Source organism: Phalacrocorax carbo, chromosome 9 (assembly GCF_963921805.1).
Source record: "Phalacrocorax carbo chromosome 9, bPhaCar2.1, whole genome shotgun sequence".
NCBI classification, from domain to species: Eukaryota; Metazoa; Chordata; class Aves; order Suliformes; family Phalacrocoracidae; genus Phalacrocorax; species Phalacrocorax carbo.
In genome coordinates, this window is record NC_087521.1 from 20,014,054 (window position 1) to 20,033,981 (window position 19,928).

At 40.0% G+C, this 19,928-nt stretch overlaps 1 protein-coding gene across 5 annotated transcripts in view; it reads right to left on the reverse strand.

Moving 5' to 3' along the window:
• Positions 1-19,928, reverse strand: part of TTC7B (tetratricopeptide repeat domain 7B) — a 148,140-nt gene that overhangs the window by 118,873 nt on the left and 9,339 nt on the right. For 4 of the 5 annotated variants that reach the window (XM_064460561.1, XM_064460564.1, XM_064460558.1 and 1 more), the window contains exons 2-3: positions 6,617-6,771; positions 5,328-5,496 (exon numbers count right to left, since the gene is read on the reverse strand). In XM_064460561.1, coding sequence (XP_064316631.1) covers positions 5,328-5,496; positions 6,617-6,771 — 324 coding nt within the window. Of the gene's footprint in view, positions 1-5,327; positions 5,497-6,616; positions 6,772-19,928 lie in introns of those variants that run through there. The other variant, XM_064460560.1, reaches the window with a different exon arrangement.

Below are 19,928 nucleotides of genomic sequence, written 5' to 3' on the forward strand. Positions count from 1 at the left end.
AATGTACTAGTCCTAAAGAAGCCAATTTTAACAAGAAGCAAGTTATTTTCATTCAGTGTTTGGATTTCAAATACTGGAGCTAAAAGCGGCACTGAGGAAAGCAGGACAAACCCCTGGGCTCCCCCACAGTCCCTGCTCCAGCAGGGCAGAAGTAATAAAAATAGACCGGGGAAATACAAGGTTTAACAAATTTTGAAGTACCTACATAGCACAGGCTTTCTAGCCGTGGTCTGCAAACAGCTTGCTGACAGGCTACAACATTTGCACAGCCATAAAGGAGGAGGAAACTTAAGGAAGTTGAATTCTTGACCCATTGCCTAATGAGGCTAGAGATCCCTGGCATAATTACTGAAACAGCTTTCATTTAGCATTCTTCCACGAAGAGCTGCTGGTGTCTGCTGACACAGGCTAGCAGTGCACAAGATCCCATTGCAATCATATATGATTAAAGTCAAGTGCAGCATCTTTTGCTAAGTGCAAAGTAGCAACTCACATGCACCTGACACTTCCTAATGAGTACTTTCATGTTTCTGTAAATAGAACTAATTAATAGCCAATCATTTAACTTGGTAAATACAACATTAGATTTGAATATGGGTCAGCAGCAGTAAAGACAGTCTCACCTTACTCAACATACATCATCTAAATATAAACACAGTTATTTGAACAGGCAATATGAGACGTAAAACAGCCTGCAGCAATAAGGCTACAATCCTGTAATGTCACAGTCTAACTTACATATGACATCCCTCACATACTTAACAAGTATTTGTTACTGTTATGCAACACAGCCATCTTGACAGATACCTGCAGTAGTCTATTAATCTATTACACTATAGTAAACATGAACACAATTTATTTACTGAAATCAAGTCTACAAATTTGCAGAAGAAATGTCAGACCTGTAAATTGCTATGCTCATCTATAGGCATTTGTAGAAAGAATCACTAATTTGTAATGCCAAGCATTATGAATTCATTTTTCAATCATACATACGTAGCAGTAGCAGAATTGTGTTACCTAATATTTCAATAAGCTTATTTCCCAGTTAAATCTATATTTGTTATTTCAGAGTTACTGACAAGTTGCACCTCCCCAAATTAACACCTCGATATCCCACTGTGCAAGCATCTCATCTCTATTTCCATAAGCAAACAAAAATTGCTTAGAAATGTAGGAGACACTGCTATGCACAATATTTGAATAATGCCTATGTGTGCTTTCCAGTATATTACCTCATTCATATACTGCTGAAAACTTGCAGAAACTTAATTGTCCTGTTCCCAGAGGCCATATCCCTAGGAGAATATTAGCTTCAGACATTATTAAAATGGATTCTAAATATACGCTTCCATATGGTAACAGCGTGAACAGAATGTTATCTGGTTGGTTTTGTAAGAGAAGGGAGTAGGAAAAGTTGGAGCTAGCTACACGAGCCTAACTTGAAAGTCATACATATACAGCCTTTAATTGCTTCTTTATGGATTCATAACTTGTCTTATTTCAGTTGTTCATAATCTAAGATCTTCCTCAGTCTCAGAACTGAGCATTGCCAACTAAACTGATGTAGTAAAGAAAGTAAACAAATTAATATTAAGACAAAATTAACCTATGCTCTATTTATCAGAAGGTTGTCATTCCTAAGCGGATACTTAAGTATCAAATATGCAATAAACCAGAAATGTGCAAAGCCCCTGTACATTTTACTTTGAACCAAAACTTGCCACCACAATCTCAAGACTATCTTTCACTTCTCTTCCCCCTGCCTGGCCCTTAACTTTGGTCTTGCTGCATAAGACAGGTCTAATAACAGATACTGATGGCTAAGCTACATCTGTGGCAGAAGGAAATAAAAAACCTGCTCTTTTTCTGTACTGCTTCTTAAAACTTTGTATTAAAGCTATGACCCACTCCTGTGACCTACTATCTTAAATGCTACTACAAAAGATGGAAAGGCAAGAGCTTCGGGGAGCCAGCCCCAGCAACATTTATACACCTGCTTTAAGGCCAACATTTTGCCACAACACAGTCAAGCAAACCTGCCCATCTCCTCAACAATGTCTTTCTTTTACGCCCATTCTTCTTTCCCTCATCACACCTTTTTGAAATAAGCTGGCACTTCCCACCATAGGCATTTCACTACAGAAAACTCATCACATGCTGTTCCTCCAGTTCTGTGTCAATGTAATCACAAGCAGACTGGGGGGGACACACACAACTAAAGAACAGATGCAAATAAGTAGTATTTGCAAAAACATGAGAATAAGTAGCCCGTCGATTTGAAGAGCTCCATCTTTTCATTTTGGTGTTTTGTATGACATTTGAAAACTACCCTACTCAATTTCTTCAACTAAGTGTTTGAATCTAAAAAAATTATGACTTGAATATTAAAACTATGATTTTGTTAATGCTCCAACTATCCCACACAACACCTTCTACATACACATACAGAGTCATTACTCAGAAGCACAGCATCAAAATCAGCTCATTCCTTAAAGTAAAGAAAACACTAGATCTAATCCAGAACTGGATTCTATGGGCACACAGACACACACACAAAAATCAGCTTAAGGTCAAAAAAGTATGCCTGTCCACAAAGTTAACCATATAAAAGACCATCCTCCACTACACTTCTGTTTTTATCTTGTGAATTTGAGGAAATGGTGAAGAAAGGCAGGAAAATACTAGAATTACACTACATTCAGTGTACTGTGTGTTAGGTACCTCCTCACAACTTTTGCATGAGGGATATCTAAACAGTGCTGAGTCCTGACCTATGCTAATCATGTTTCTGAGGCTTTGCCTCATGCATCCCACACAATCTATCACCTCTGAGGTTAAATGAAGCCACAAAGTGAGAGGGTGAGCACTTGGAGGTGGTCTTACCATAGTAAGGAAAAAAAATTTAAGGCAATTAAAAACTACCATTATCTGCTCACTACCTTTCTTGTTTGTAAGTACATCAGTATCAGACCGCTACACAATAGGATACAAGACTGCAAACCCACTGGAACTGGATTTGCCCAAAACTGGATTGAAATGGGCTTTAACTGCCTTTGTGGAGGTTGCCGCACTGAACAGCACAGCCGGGCTGATGCTTGCAAACAGGCAGCCTAGGCAGTCCCTCATTGCTTAATAACATCATGCTATGTTCATGACTGCCAAAGACATAAAATGTAAATAGGCAGAAGACTTTTATCTTTATATAATCAGGTTATCCTTAAACTTGCAAGCAGAAATACAAATTCTAGTGAAGCACAAAATCCCTGTAAGAATAACTTGTTACTTAGTTAGGTACTACCTACAAGCTACCAGTGTCTGAAGAGACTCTGAATTCAGACTGAAAAGTGTTATAGTCCGCTCTTACAAGGAGATATTCCAGTGGGAGAGGGGAAGGCAAGGAGAATTAACTGTACGCTATTGGGTAGAAACATACACTGTTTAGCTGTCAATTACTCTAAAACTTATCTAGACTTTGAATACTAAATTTAAGACTTCTCTGTAACTTCTACCTCATGCTAGAACACACAGAAGAATATATTCTTGCAACCTGCTCTCACGGCAAGAAGGGATATTGAATTTTATTGATCTTCCATTCGAACTGGAAACATAGTAGCAACAAAAGGATGATTCTGAATATTAACAGAACGATAATAACAAAAAAACCCCAATAGTGTGCTCAGGTAAACTGGTAGCCAGCCATGCAGTAGAAGTGACCAAACTAATGAAATCTGATCAAGATTAGATCAGGCTTGATACGATCAATTTCAAAGTTTAAGTATAAAACTTGAAATCAGAAGAAAATCCCAGCACATCTGGGAGAAGTCATGGTGGTTTTCTTCCCTCTCTTTTTTTAAATAGGCTGAACCTACAAAACATTCCAGGGTAGAAAAGATATATATTTTACTATTTTCTAATAAATTACTTTTACGGTAAGTAAAAGTAATAATACCAATCCTTTCTGCAAAATAGATACCTTTATATTTCAACTGTTATACATCCTTATGAGGTCAAATAAAACAGAGCAGAAGAGTTGAGCTATGGGAAAAGATCCAATTAAATTACTGGGATTCCATGGAGAGAGAAGCAAGTCTAGGTAAAGTTCATCAAATCCAAAATTGGATTTTCGGGGAAAGAACATGACAAGTTCAACAGGCTTCCTCACAGGTTTATGAAATGAAACAAAAACCACAACGCGGAGTGGAAGTCTACCCATACCAGACATTGCCAAAAAGCCCACAGAGAGGCTGCAAGAGAGAACCGGGCAGATTTATGTCATATATAAGAACTCCTGATGTATTCCCTTCCCACTTCAACCTAAATATCGCCCAGATTTAGGAAGCATCCTTTTGTCTCTGCTACCAGTTAGTTCTCTTGTTTCCTTGACATCCCTATAGAGAATGATTCATGCTGTCTAACATTTACTGGAGGACTGTATTGATGGAAAACAATCACTTCTTCCAAGACTAAGGTTAGAAACAGTCCTTGACCAGTTGGTGAATGCTATTGAGGTCTCTCCTAAATTGTGTTTGCTGAGTTTGACACTCCTCTTGCCATAATAAAAAGTATATATGCGCACCAAACGAAAGCTTAAACACAACAGACCAAAGCAACCATTTAGACACACTAAATTCGAATAACCTACGGCATACAAACTGCCACTTTCCTCAACACACTGACCCAGCCTATTAATGAGTCTTCTAAACTGAAGAGGCACTGCCACCTTAAGACACAAGGCCAGCATTACAATTTTCACTATACTAGACTAGTAAAAAAGAAGTTGTTTTAAAGTAACTTGACTTTCTGAAGTTTTTAAATAAAGATTCAGGTAAAAAATGTCAAAAATAAAACTACACAAGAAACGCACTGATTTAAATCATTTTATCATGTTGTTACTATTTTTCTCAATTAAGTAGCAATTTAGTTAAGCAATTTAGCTTAGGTTGAGCATTTCAACATTCAATAGAAGGCATCACAGTGAATCAAGGTTCTCCAATTCTGACCACAGTAACTGCAGAAGTGCCCTACTGTTGAAACTCAACTTTTTAGTATCTAGCCACAGTTATTGTGACATTGACATATCAAAGGACTTTTAAATAAAGAAAAAAATGAGTTAGAATATTAATTAAGGTAAAAGTCTTGTCAACCTAGCACAAATTCTGAATAGTTTAAAGTACTCAAGCCATCCTCCTATTTAACTACAAATGTGGTACTCCCCCACTGTGCTGACGATATGCACACCAAAAATTTGTATAAATTCCAACAAGATGTGAATTAAGGTTTTAAAACCTATTTCCACATTATTATGCTTGAAAAAGCAATCTTACCTTTAGTAGAATATGCTTCAGCAATCATCCGTAGCCTATACGGTGGCACTGCAGCTAGCTGCAAGTCATCAACTCCAACCCTGGCATAAGTGTTCAGAGCTTCTTTGTAATCACCTTCCACATAGTTTAACTTTGCCATAATTAGGTTAGCTTCTTGTAAGAATTCTGGCTAGAAGGAAGAGGAATAAAAAAAAGTGTTTTTCCTGAGAAAACACACCTAATTCTTTCTGAAAAATATTTGGTCTGTTTTCAGTATACAGGCACTGTACAAACCCTCAGGATATTTCTTGTAACAACAAACCAACATCCTGTCTTCATGTAATATTTGGGAAGCTTGCAGTAGGGGGTGAATCCCCAAAATCACTCCACCAACCTACTGAAAAGCATTACCAGTCAGTTTATACATTCACACAATAATTTCCACATGCACCAGAAATACCTCTGTCAGGATCCAGCTTTGCCAGGTGACAAAACTATTTAAAGGTAGCCTATCATTACAACCCCTTCAATGTTTTTTTTCTAACACCACAAGCACAGCTGAAAATAACATAGCACCAAAACTTAATGATAAATATATAAGCTGTAGAACATATAATTCACACAATTTCAAAGTACTGAGACAGAAGAAATGTCTTGAAAAAAGGATTCATGGAAGGATGATGAAAAGGAAGATAATACTCTCACAAATCAAAGGAAGCAAAACATTACAGATTACTGTAAAACAAGGTCCTTTTGATCTCTCAAAAGATGGTCACTGATACAGGAAAGATAAGCTGACACAGTAGCAACAGTAATAGTTAAGCAAAGAAGGGCCAGAATGGTTAAGAACATCAAGAGGTTATGACAGAAAATTGCTCTCAAGTATTAACCTAATTTTCTGCCCCCGCAAACATAACTTATGGAACCTTTCCGAACTACTTAAGAGACTATTACAGAAATTTGTGAAGTATTTTGCGTTTTTCTAACATTTCTATTTAACGCACCACAAAGAACAATATAGTTATATACTCCAAAAAAACAACTTCCACTAAACAGGTTGTAAGTACTTCACTTACAGAAGTCAATGACAGTTTTCTTATTCTTCTAATGAAAGAAGATTTGAGAAATTTATCTGAACAAAAATTCATTAAGAAACACAGCCATGAAATAGCTCTGATAATGCTGATGGTGTTCTGGGAATAGCAATGATAATTGAACACCACACAAGCACTTTCCACGTTTTTTTCCATGATCAGAGTATTCCAGTCAATTTCAGCTTTTGTAATTCTTGCTCAGACTGACTTACATACCTTTAGGTTTCCCCTATCAAGCGCTGCTGTGAGATGTTTCCTGACCTCAGTCAGCTTTGGTCGGGGGCCCAGTGGACTACTACTGTGTTTAAGAGCGTTTTCCTTCAAAAATTGTTCTAGTTTGGACTCCCCAAGAAGAAGTTCCGCCATGTCATCTGTAAATAAAAGCAAACATGAAATATTAGAAATCATTTATACACTTCTGATATTCACTTTACCAAAAAAAAAGGGTGTGTGCTTCACCAAATGCCTATTGTAGTTTCAAATATGAATACTGAGAGATATGGGATTAATTTTTGCAACAAAGTGAGTTATGTGTCCCTCAGGATGCCTTTGATCACCATCCATATCTTGGCTGTAAGAATGCACATATCACTCAGACCTTGGTAAGGCTCCAGCCATCCCAAGTCTTCAGTACGAAAGCCCATTTCTCATCATTCTCTGCATGTCTTAGGAGGCATACCACCCCTTCTCAGATGCAAGGGTAGAATTTAATATCAGGCTGCCCAGCAAAGCTGCAGCTACCACATTTGCCAAAATTAAAGAAACTAGACATCCTCTACCTTGCCCTTACCCAGGACCACTAAATTTATTTTACTGAAATGTATTGAGTAGTTCCTCTAGCCAGAGGAGAGCTGTACAAGTCATAACCTCACTATCTGGGACTAGAGAAGACCAGATTGTGTCTTGCAAACAATATCTGAATAACCCAAATTTGAACTAACAATAAATAAAATTTTAAAAAGGAAGAGGCAAAAAGCTAACAACCAGAAAAGTTCTCACTGCCCTATAACCATTAGCACTGCCCTTAGAGGTTATGGGAAGGGACAGAGAGACCAAGACATGCAGAACTCAGTGTTACTGTAGAGGAAAAGCTTTCCCTCAGGAAGGATAAATGCATCAGCATTATCTCACCTTTTAAGTACAGCAAATTTCAGTCTCATGTCAGTTGGACTAGTATATAACCCATGTAAAATGCCGTTATACTCTAAACTATAAGGACCAGTGCTGTCCTGTAATATGTCCTATCAAGTAGTGTGCTGGTTTTGGCTGAGAAGGGGTTAATTCTCCTCACTGTGGGGGTCGGCTACCTTTCCAGCTTCCCGCGCTCTGCCGCGTGGCGGGGGGGGGCTGGGAGGGGCAGGGCCATGGTGGGGGCGGCTGACCCCGACTGGCCAATGGCAGGTTCATTCCATACCATGTGACACCATGACCAATATATTGAGGGGGGGCAGTGGCAGCGCGGAGGCGGCGCGGCGTCGGGTCGGCGGGCGGCTTGTTCCGGCGGTTCGTTCCCCCTCTCCCCTCCCTTCCCCCCCCACCCCGGGGCTTTGCGCCTCTCCTTGTTCTCCTTTACATTGCATTTCTACTGTTGTTTCTTTTAATTTTAATTATTAAACTGTTCTTATCCCGACCCACGAGCGTTACCCTTCTGATTCTCTCCCCCATCTACCGGTGGGGAGTGAGCGAGCGGCTGTGTGGGGCTGAGCTGCCGCTAAACCACGACAAGTAGAAAGACAAAAACCCTAGAATTTTTTTTTCCTTAAAACCTCCAGCTAACTGCTGACTCTTAAACCACAGTTTCTTCAAGAGTGAATTTAAGAGACCAGAGAAATAGCAAAAGCATCAACAAAGTGCTTATTTTTCCATTTATGTTTTTTATTTGGTGTTCTGGGAAAGATATCCATGGTAATCTAGACATTTTTATTCTCAACTATCATTCACTCACATTTTACTGTACAAACACTACTGCAGAGGGAAAGATCTCAGCATCCAGATGAAAACAAGCCACACCACAGATGCAGCCTGGTTACAAGCCTGCTTAATTTTCTGGCTTTCAGACCATAGTTATAAAATTCAATCTCAAATTTGCAATAACAGTTCCATTCCTTTGCACAAAGTTTCTCCTGATACTTCAGCTATTCTCATCTCGTCTCTAGATCAGACAACACAAAATAATCTGAAGCATGACTTTCTGCATGCACTTGCTTCTTTGAAGAGAACCTATATGCTTCTTTAAGTGTGTTTTGTTTTGCCCAAACCGTGCACTTTCTGCTCTATTTATCCTCCCAACAACAGCGCACTCTGGAAACAGCTTTGATACATGCTAGCCAAAAATATCTGTTCCTTGAAAGAAAAGGAAGGGGAAAACAAAGTATCTCACTGGTGCACCACTACTTTAGATGTCTCTAAGAAAAAAAAAAAACCACACCACCAAAAACACACCATGATCCTCAGCATCTTTCAAATACATATTAAAGGCATACAATTCCCAGTTCAAAAAAAAAGAATTACTACCACTCAATAATACAGCTACAGTATAATATCTTATCTCTCACTAACTGCCAACCAAAAAAAAAGCTTTACCTGTTCAACGCTCATACAGCAAATGGCACAGATTGACATGCATCAGTAAGTCCATCATACAATTTGCACATTCTTTAACAAAGTTGATTAGTTTATAAAGTTTGACTGAAATGTTTTCATCTCAAACACCTAACGTACAGTTTAAACTTAAGTTCTCTTTGTTTTGTTAAGTTCTGACAAATATAAAGGCTCAAAGTTTGTATACTACAGTATTTTAGATACGGCTTAGGGTATGCTGCATTAAAGGTTAACTAATCTTCTTGCACACTGGAAATTTAATATTTTTGAAGAGAGCTAGAAATAGAAGGTTCTACAGTAAATAAGAAGTATTTTGGTAACGCACAAGAAACCCATTGTTAGCTGCAGCAGGAAACAAGTGAGTTAAAGAGGCCTTTAGCACTTGATCTATCAGGGCTGAGCACATTTATGACTTAATATGGCTTGCAGACTCTTTCCTGTGTTTAGAAAACAAGGAGGAAAAAAATTCTTTACTACAGCATAAGTTTTACCCATACATTATCTCAGAGTACAGTAGAAAGCGGGGAAAGCTCTAAGCATAAGCACTTGCAGGGACCAACACCAGGCTTTGAAATCCCTTGTCCGCAGCCTCCATTACTCCACCACCTTGTAGCAGCAGCAGCCGCCACCACCAGGTCTGACAGTCATGGCCAGCTGCACTCTCCTAGACAAGGGCCCAAGCTCCAGATCCCAGACTGCCTCCCACCCGTAGCCACGGGCCGGGACCCTGGCAGGCACAGAGCCTGCCTGAAACTGGGTTGAGGTTGGCCAAAGGAAAACAGCTACACTTTGCTCTCTGGAGAGCAGCAAGAGAGCCACCTAGAAACATACCCTTTTACTGCACCCAGCTCATCATCCCGGACCATACCACTCATCTGTAATTTGCACAATTGCCATTTTTAATTTCATAGGCTCTCAAACCTCCTATCATTTGAAGTTTCTTCTAATATATTATATCTGAAAATTTAAATCCTCTGAGGAAATAGAAGTAGAGAAGGACCCGGTTTGTTTCCATACATTCACAATGTTATCAGTATAATACCAGGAATTTTTGAAGTAATTTACACAAATTTTGCTACTCTTTCACTGAAGTCTGTTCAGCAAAAATTGAAAGATATTTCAATGCACTAAGTGAAGAAGAAGCAAGGAATATACTTCAGCATTAGGGCAGGCAACTCAGGATCATACCCAGTTGAGTTTTGAGCATTTCCACAGATCACAAAACCCCTCTGGACAATCTTTTCCAACATTTGACTGTTCTCCTTGTGGAATTTTGTTCCTTGCTATCCATCCAATATTTCCCTTGCTGCAGTTTTTGTCCATTGCTTCTGATACTTTCACGGTGCATTTCTGAGAAGAGGCCACCTCCATACTCAAAGCAGTGTGGGAGTTGGCACCAGTAAGATCCCCTCTTTGCCCTCCCTTTCTAAGATTTAAACTCAGCTCTTTCAACTGATTCTCTTAGGTCACATGCTTTCGCCCCCTTATCATCTTGGTGGCCCTTCACAGGGCTGACTCTACTATACCAATGTCTTTCTCATGCTGGTGAGCCCAAACCTAGATAAAAATATTCCAGATGTGGTCTCACAAGTGACAAACAGTAGGGAATAATAATTTCTTTCTAACTGCTGACTATGTTATTGCTAATACAGCACAGCATGTGGTCAGTCTTCGCTACTGCAAGAGTTTTCTGCCAACTCATGCTCCCTTTGTCATTCACCAGGTCTTTCAGGTCCTTTTCTGCAAAGCTGCTTTTTAGCCAGTTGATCGCCAGGCTATACTGCGACAGTTACTCCTTCTTAAGTACAGGACCATGGCATTTGCATTTGCTGAACTTCGAGTTTTGCCATTAGTCCGTTTCTCCAGCCTGTTGAGATCCCTCTAAACAGCAGTAATATACTCCCCTCCAGTCTTCCATCATCCACAAAACCAGTGAGGGTGCATTCTCAATGTCTATGTCACCAAGAAAATTACTAAACAGTACTGACTGCATTATCAACCCCTGAGAGGCCCCACTTCTAATACATCACAGATCGGAATTTTTTTTTAACCTGTGACCAAACCTCTGAGCCCAGCCAGTTTTCCACCTACCACCTGCCTTTTTAACTGAGCTACATGACGTACTATGGGGAACTGTGCCCAAAGTCTAGACGAAGTTGAAGCCAACAATATCCAATGTCCCCACTTTATCCATACAGTCAGCCACTTCTCATGATCAAAAGCTATCTGGTTGGTTAGTCCTTAATAAACCCATGTCAACTGATCCCAACCACCTCCTTATCCTTCCAACCAGTTTCCAGGATATGCTTCGTAATCTTCCCACGGCTTCAGGTCAGGCTGACCAACCTGCAGTCCCTGGAGCCTTATTCTTGACCTTCTTGCAAATGGCCATATTTGCCTTTTTCCAGTCACCAGGAATCACCCTTGATCACTAGAATCTTTAAAAAAATGACAGTGTCCTTGCAATGACATTGGCCAGCTCTTTCAGCACTATGATACAACCCACCTGGGTATCAGAGACTTGTAAATGCTCTCTTTGCCCAACACACTCATTCTCTGTCACGGAACACTGCTTCATGAGACTTTTCCATTAAATGGCATAGTTTTCCATCAATATCAACAGGTTTTCTGCAAGAACTGATACATATACTAAAAAGCACAAGCGGTACAGACAATTGTCACTTGCTGCAATAAATCAAATTTTCCAAGAGAAGCAATATGCTAAAATGAGCTATTTTTTCAAAGATATTCAGCATCTATTTTGTTACAGTTTATTTTCTGCGTGTTCTTTCTTTCCCTTCAAACAGAAATCTTAACATAATTGATAAAAATCAACAGCTTGCATAACTTCAGTTTCAAGCTGTGAACTAAACAAGGCATTAAACTGATCCCCTTATCCCAGCCTTATTCCAAATTCCACATTTCATTAGCATAGCCACAGTATTATTATAAACCAGTAGTAAAGTCTGATATTCTGACCAACATTACCCTGCTCTAAGATAGCTTTAGCACAGCCCTGCACTTTCTGCAACTGTTCCATCTCTCTGGAAGTCAAAGAGTGTAAACCACATGCATAGAAAAGACAGCTGGTTTTGTACACCAATGCAAGGCAGGTTAATTTTTGGTGTAAGAAGTTCTAACGTGTGCTGTGTGAAAGGGTCTCAGAGATCAGAGTCCCACTCGAAACTTAGAAAACTGTGTTTCAGAACACATTCACAGAATGCAATTATTTGTTTTGCAAAGAACAGGTCACTGTGGGCTCCTTTCAGCAGAAGCATTTTACTAATAATATTCAGAAGACTCCAGAGAATGTTCCAAGTGCACAATTTTTGTTTATGAGCCTCTTCAAAAAGGTAATTAAAAAAAGAGTGGGCCTTGAAAATAGTACTTGAGGTCAGCATAGTAATGTCCTACTTTGGAGAAGAACAGTGAAGATTAATTATGCTAACTGTACTTTTAAAGCTAAGTTGTGATTTAAAAACAGGTAAAAATGCCAAACTATTTACTCTAAGTTTTAAGGGATGTGCAAGTAGATGCCTCTTCCCTGAACTGTAGTCATTAAAACCGAAGTACTTCATTTAACAAGCAACATTCCTTTTTCCTTTTATTCAGTGAACTTCATTTCCAAAGAAGCTTGAGGCATCACGAACATCAAACACAGCAAGGAATCCAAATGACACTCTAAAAATCAGTGCTTTAGTTCAGGAACTGAAATATCATCAAGGCTGTTTGCAATGAAAAGAGTGAGGTCTATCACTGACATTTTTCAACACTTCAAATAGCAGAACTTCAAACATGCCAAAGAAGAAAGTATCACATATGCCTTCCCCCTCATGCATTCCTTTAAGTAGGTCTCAAAAATTCTTCTGGCCCACACTCCTGTAACAAGCATTTCTTTAATTAAGATAAATACAATGGTGGTTTGATCCTGGCTGGATGCCAGGTGCCCACCAAAGCTGTTCTATCACTCCCCTCCTCAGCTGGACAGGGGAGAGAAATATAATGAAAGGCTCATTGGTTGAGATAAAGACAGGGAGAGATCATTCACCAATTACTGTCAGAGGCAAAACACTCAATTTGGGGAAAGTAGTTTTATTTTCAAATCAGAGTATGATAATGACAAAACGAATCTTAAAAACACCTTCCCCCCACCCCTCCCTTCTTCCTGGTCACAACTTCACTCCTGATTCTTTACCCCCTGCCCCGGAGCAGCACTGGGGGACAGGGAATGGGGCTTGCAGTCAGTTCATCATGTTGTCTCTGCCACTCCTTCCTCCTCAGGAGGACGACTCCTCACACTCTTCCCCTGCATGGGGTCCCTCACATGGGAAACAGTCCTCCACAAACTACTCCAACATGAGTCCTTCCCACAGGCTGCAGTTTTGTGAACTGCTCCAGTGTGGGTCCCTCCCACAGGGTGCACCCCTTCAGGAACAGATGGTTCCAGCGTGGGCCCCCATGGAGTCACAAGTCCTACCACCAAACCTGCTCCAGCATGGGCTCCTCTCTCCACAGGCCACAGGTCCTGCCAGGAGCCTGCTCCAGCACAGGCTCCCCATGGGGTAACAGCCTCCTTCGGGCACATCCACCTGCTCTGGTGTGGGTCCTCCACGGGCTGCAGGTGGATGTCTGCTCCACCATTAACCTCCATGGGCTGCAGGGAGACAGCCTGCCTCACCGTGGTCTTCACTATGGGCTGCAGGGGAATCTCTGCTCTAGTGCCTGGAGCACCTCCTCCCCCTCCTTCTCCACTGACCTTGGTGTCTGCAGGGTTGTTGCTCACACACATTCTCACTCCTCTCTCCAGCTGCAATTGCACAGGTTTTCTTCCCCCTTCTTAAATACATTATCCCAGAGGTGCCACCACTACTGCTGAAGGGCTTGGCCTTGGCCAGCAGCAGGTCCATTGGCTCTATCAGACATAGGGGAAGCTCCTAGCAGCTTCTCACAGAACCCACCCCTGTAGCACCCGCTGCTACCAAAACCTTGCTGTGCAAACTCGATACAAATACAGTAGATCTTTAGGGAGAGACAGATGAAAAACACAGCTAGACTGCATCAGCTGCCAGAGATGTTTTGTTTATGTTAACTGCAAAACTGTCAGGGAAGCATGGAAACAACTAGTTTGGATGGTTACAATAGATTAGCAGATATCTTGAAGAACAGGTTAGACACTAAGGAAAAAGAAAATAAACCTTGCACTGTTAGGTGTGAAAATGCATTCCCTGAGGCATGAGGGTTCTTAAAACAAAGTACTGAAACCATCCCTACTACTAAAGGGGAAAATCATCATTTTGTCTATAACCAAAGAACAGCACTGGCACATGCAAGAGCAGACTGTAGCCATACTTCCCTCCATACTCCAGTTGCTCAACAGCTGCACCACAGTGAGAGGAGAGAAGCTTCAATTGTCACCCATTTGTGGGGCCACAGTGGAACAAGACAGGCATAGACACAGGTGTAGCACTCTGCAGAAAGTTTGTAAGATTATTCCTCTCTTGTACACAGCAGAATTTCTCACACCGGGGGAAGTAAGAGGAGAGAAACAAGAAAACACCCCTAGAAAACTTAGTCTCTCTCTTCCCTCTCGACCTTCCCCCCCCGCCCAGTAAGTTTCTTCTCTCTGACAATGACTTAAAAAATATTATATTGTCTCTAAAAATGGGACACAAGCAAGAGCAAAGCTGTAAGTTCATGCTGGCAAATACTCTGAAACTATCCAGATACCTTAAGATGAGAATCAAAGTAGTCTATAGCACCCAGATATTTTGTTCCCATCATTTATACAAGTAAGAGAAGCTAATGATCCATACGCTAGCTAGGGACAGTCACAATGCAGCAACATGTATTACACATACTTTTCTTTAGAGTAAAGGTGGGAGGGGAGAAAATAACAGCCCCAACTTACACACAGATCCGATTAAGCATCAAAACAAAAGCCATTCTTCTAGGTCACTCATATACAGCACAACTCACCCTTTCCCTGTACCATTGCTATATATCATGAGCACCATAAGAGAAACAGTTACTGTCACACTGGCTTTCATCACAGATGTGCTGCACTCACTCAGCTGCTGGTGACTAACACTGGAAGAGAACAGGTCAGAGAATGCAAACCAAAAAAGTTACTGCAGAGAAAGATTTTCTTATTCACCAAGTCATTCATCTGCTAAGTCAGTCAGTTGGGGCCAGACATTGGCAACAAATTTTTAAATCAAATTATGACTGTTTTATTAACAACACATTGGCTCAAGGCATGTCAACCGTTCTGTGCCACTAAGATCGAGCCTCAGTGCTCCTTATAACAAAATACCAATTACGTGGACATTTCTAACAGAAACTATTTATGAAACCATAGCTCTAGCAGAGTTTTTAATCAGTTTTAGCTATCCCTTAAGACATCCTGAAATAACATGAAGTAATGTTTAAGACGAAATTGCTTTTTCTTCCAGCACAGTATGAGTGATCTAGATTATGCTCTTCTATGAGATACTTTAAAAAGACAAAATTAAACCGTGTAAAGTTGTTAGATACCTTGATGTCTAGCATTCTTCAAGCCAGTCTAAATAGATGTTTCAGAAGAGAAAAAGCCCTGTTAGTAAACAGTTTCAATACCAGTAAAACCAGTTTCCCACTTTTAGAAAACTGAGACAGTTACGGATCAGTACAAAATTCTTGATCAAAGAAAAGACTCCCCCTTATTCATGCATTCCTCAGCTGAATAGTTCATCAGAAATTACTTAATATTTGATATTTGGGGATATTTGATGACATATCACAACTGCATTGCAGGACCATTTCCTAGCTTGCCCATCTGTTTCTACAACAGCACAGCATCATTGAAATAATCTGCCTGCCTAATAGGATGTCCTCTGCCTATAATCAAAGACAAGCCTGAGCATTTTGGAACTGCAGACAAATTGAAGGATGCTTTTGAAATATCCATTTCTGTTAGCACTGAAAGCAAAAGCAAAAAAACCAAGACATGCAAGCTTTTTTCTTCCAGCTTAGACACACTCATTCAAAATGTCTTGAGAAGAGCCTTGTGCAGACATGGCTATCCCTCTTTGAAGATTGTTAGGGCTGATCCATGTTGCAAAATGAGAATAAAGGCTGGCTTAAACACGGGGTGGGGGAAAAACCACACATGATCACATGTTTTTGTAAAATAGTGTCTAAAAATATCATGACAGCTGCTTTGCTACTTGATTTTTAACATCTGCTTTTTGAAGCAAAATTGTTACAGCATTATCAGGATCAGAAGTAGTTACTCACAGAAAAACATAGAATTAAAACAGGATTAATCTTCATTTATCCTGGGTCAAGAATGATGAAGAATATTTATTACGGTTAGCTTAAAACCATGGTCCGCCTTGAATCATCCACTGAATCACATGCTAAAATACAAAATAATCAGTTTTCTGATGAACGCTACCACAGCCTCCAGGCATTTGTGGAAGAACCTAGGGGTTGCTGGCAGGCTACATGAGAGGAATATCTAGCTCGGAATTCCCTTCTAAAAGTAAGTTTAGGGAGAAGGGGAGAGAAAGGAAAGAATGGCAACACTGCACACAGCTAAAAAATATATATATATATATACACGAAAGCCCTAAATGAATACAGATTAGGAGCTGTCTCTTGCTTGCAGAATCCCCCTCCAAGAGGTAACTTTAAAAACCTAATTCAATTCCAGAGTACACCAAGATACACCCATAGTGAATGATTAAGTGCTCTCAACAGGACTAAAGAACCTGTCGCCTGTGCTAACATAGTTACATATTATAGAGCCTTGACAGCTCAACATCTAAAGGCAGAAAGAGTATGGAAAAAACCAGTGTTTTCTTCCTCATATGCCAAATGTCATAGATTAAAAGAAATATATTTAGTATTGTTTCACTCTTCTGAATTACACAGCTGCAAGAAAAATGCAGAATTAGGATAAAATCTCCTACCACAAAGACTTAAGCAAAGATGCTCAACCCCAGACTCAAGCCCTGAGGATCTGAATTTGAATAGGAAGTATTTAGGAATAGGAAATACAGAGCACACTAGCTACAGAATCTGAGGTGACTAGCCAAACAAACTTTAATCTTTCCTTGTAAGGAAGCAGATAACAAATCTAGAAGCATGCTGTATCACTTCACCCACTCTCCACCAATATCTTCAGTATTTCAGGTAACATATTTCAGATTCTTAAAAAACACAATTGTCCAAATGCACTGAAGTCAAAAGATCATGGTTATCATTAGCTCCAAATGAAGATTCTGCATGAGGTGAGATCAAATCAGATGAAGCAGAGAGTTGCAAGAACAGAAGATACTGCTGGTTCACCTGCCCTGTACTGGATTCCAGAGAAAGGAAGAAATAACAACTTCAAGTCTTCAAGTCAGGGCTAAATATTAAAAAAAAAAAAATTAAAAAGCAGGGGAAGAAAGAGTCAAGGGGTAAAGAGGACAAGTATGAGATTTCCAGTATCCCAATGGGACCATAAATTGACATTCAGGATTCCAGCAAGTCAAGACTTGCCTTGTAACCTCTGTTCTGGTGCTTCAAATCTTCCCAGAGGAAAACTAGCTTGGGAATGAGAAAGGAAACTCCTCCTACTGAATTCCTAAAACTCTTGTTCTCTCTAAAGATAAAACTAAAGGCTCAGAGTACCTGATGGGCTAGATGTTGCATTATTTTGAGAGGATTTTTTCCTCAGACTTCCTAAAACATGTTGGATTATCATTATGCCTAAATCTAAAAAAAACCAAACTCAGTAATTTTTACCCAGGAGGGGGATGAAGCAAGAAGGATCCCAAAGGGGTCATCTGCTCCATGTAGTACCCAGACAAAAATTTCAGAGTTAAGTTTCTGTAAAAACAGCTGAGGAGCATGCCACATAACATTTATTAAGAAGGCCATTTTGAAAAGAGCTTTCTTCCACAGAAGGATCTGGAAATCCTGGATCCAGAGCTGATTTCACATTCATCTGGCAGAAGCAGCATGAAACATGTTTTCTAACTGTGAACAAGTTGAATGTACACTTAAAACAAAGACATTTGCTTTGTTCATGATGCATGTAAGAGTCATTAAGAGCACTGGCGTACCTAAAGAGGAATATTAGCAGAAGTCTCCAAGTACCCATTCAAGTAACTCTGACCAGAAATTACTTAAATTAAAATGAATGCTAAAACTAATCTTAGATTTATACAAGGCTTATATTAAAGAAAATAAAAACAATATATGGATATACAGATGTCACTGAGAATTCCATTGCTGACTACTAAGTAGCAAGAATTCACAGCATCACAGGACGGTTGAGGTTGGGAGGTACCTCTGGAGATGGTCTAGTCCCACACCCCTGCTCCACACAGGATCAACTAGAGCAGGTTGCCCAGGATCTTGTCCAGTCAGGTCTCTGGGGACAGCAGAAGAATAGCTAGAGAACACGTACAGACTAACAGGCACTACTGGCAGAAGGGCTGCAGGCTGATGCAGACGATACACATGTATGACCAGAAGCAGAAAATGCAGAGTCAGCTGCTCAAAGAAACTTAATTCTACTTATTAACACCTTTAATTATACAGTCATTCACTCCTCTACCTCCTAAGTACACAGAGGGCACAACACCCTTCTACCGTGCAGCTATGCAGAGTCTAGGCAATTTTCCTGCTTGACAGCCAAAACTCACTTTGAAGAAAAATATTATAGACTTCCTAGACTATTTATGCACATGCAAATTTAATTCCAAAGTACCACTACTACAGAAATTTATTTTATTAGGGCACATATTAAGAACAGAAAACTGCAGCAGTTGCTTCAAATTACATTATTTTATGGCTCGCTTTTAATATTCAAGCTCCCAAATTTTGTGAAATGTTAAGACCATCAGAACAGTAAATAACCAACCCAGAACAGACACAATGTATCATCTAGATTATTGATAAATTTGTTTGAATTAAACTTGGCCCATTCAGTCAAATGCAACATGAAACCAAGAAATAAGAATGTAGGTCATAACCAAGACTGGGAAGCATGAAGCGTGGGAAACAGGATCACCACCATTTTTGGGTTTTTAACTGGGAACAGTTCTACATTGAGCGAGAATGAAAAATTTAGCTTCTTTCCATTTATGTTTTGTTTAGGTTATAAAGAAGATCAAAGAGCAACTTGGAGAACAGGAAAAGCACATGGTGTGATAGCTAGGAATTCTTTTCAATCCTGCTTTTGCCATGATTAGTTTCTCAAAGGACAAACCAGTTTTCCTGTTGCTACTAACAACAACAACAAAAAGACTAGAGACAATAATCTCTAGATGGAAGGCAAAAACCAAACCATGTCATGGGGACAGTGGCTCTTGTCCACGATCTAGCAAACAGCTGCACTGCAGCACAGTGCAAATTTGACGGATGACGATAACAGAATCCAACTTTTGTTCTCCCAATAATGTAAAGAAAATGGTTGACAAAAAAGTAGTAAGAGATGGAAGGGATCCTGACTCTGCCCAACTTATACCATCAGGAACACTTCCTTACTCCTAAAAGTCATCATCTAGAGATTTTGGTTCGCACCTTCACTCCCTGGCCATCTCTCTGTTTTAATCACTGATTAATTGTCAGGTCAGGAAAGGGACATTTTTCACCTACAGGATGACCCAAAGTTCACACGAAAGCACTCAGATGACCCTCTGTTCTCCAGAAGAGGGGATCTTGCAGTTCTCAACCATTTCCAAAACCAGTCACTCACAGAAAATAGCCTTTTCTCATCCTCTTCCTCCCTGCCCTCCCCACTAGCTCCACTTGGGAAATGTCAAGTAAATTCTTGAAAGGCAGTAGCCTACACCTGCCACTCTCAGAGATGATTGTCTCAGGTACATAACCACCAGTTTTAAGACCGAAAGCACCTTTTAGCAACTTTGCGGTTTTGTTTTCATTTTTTGTT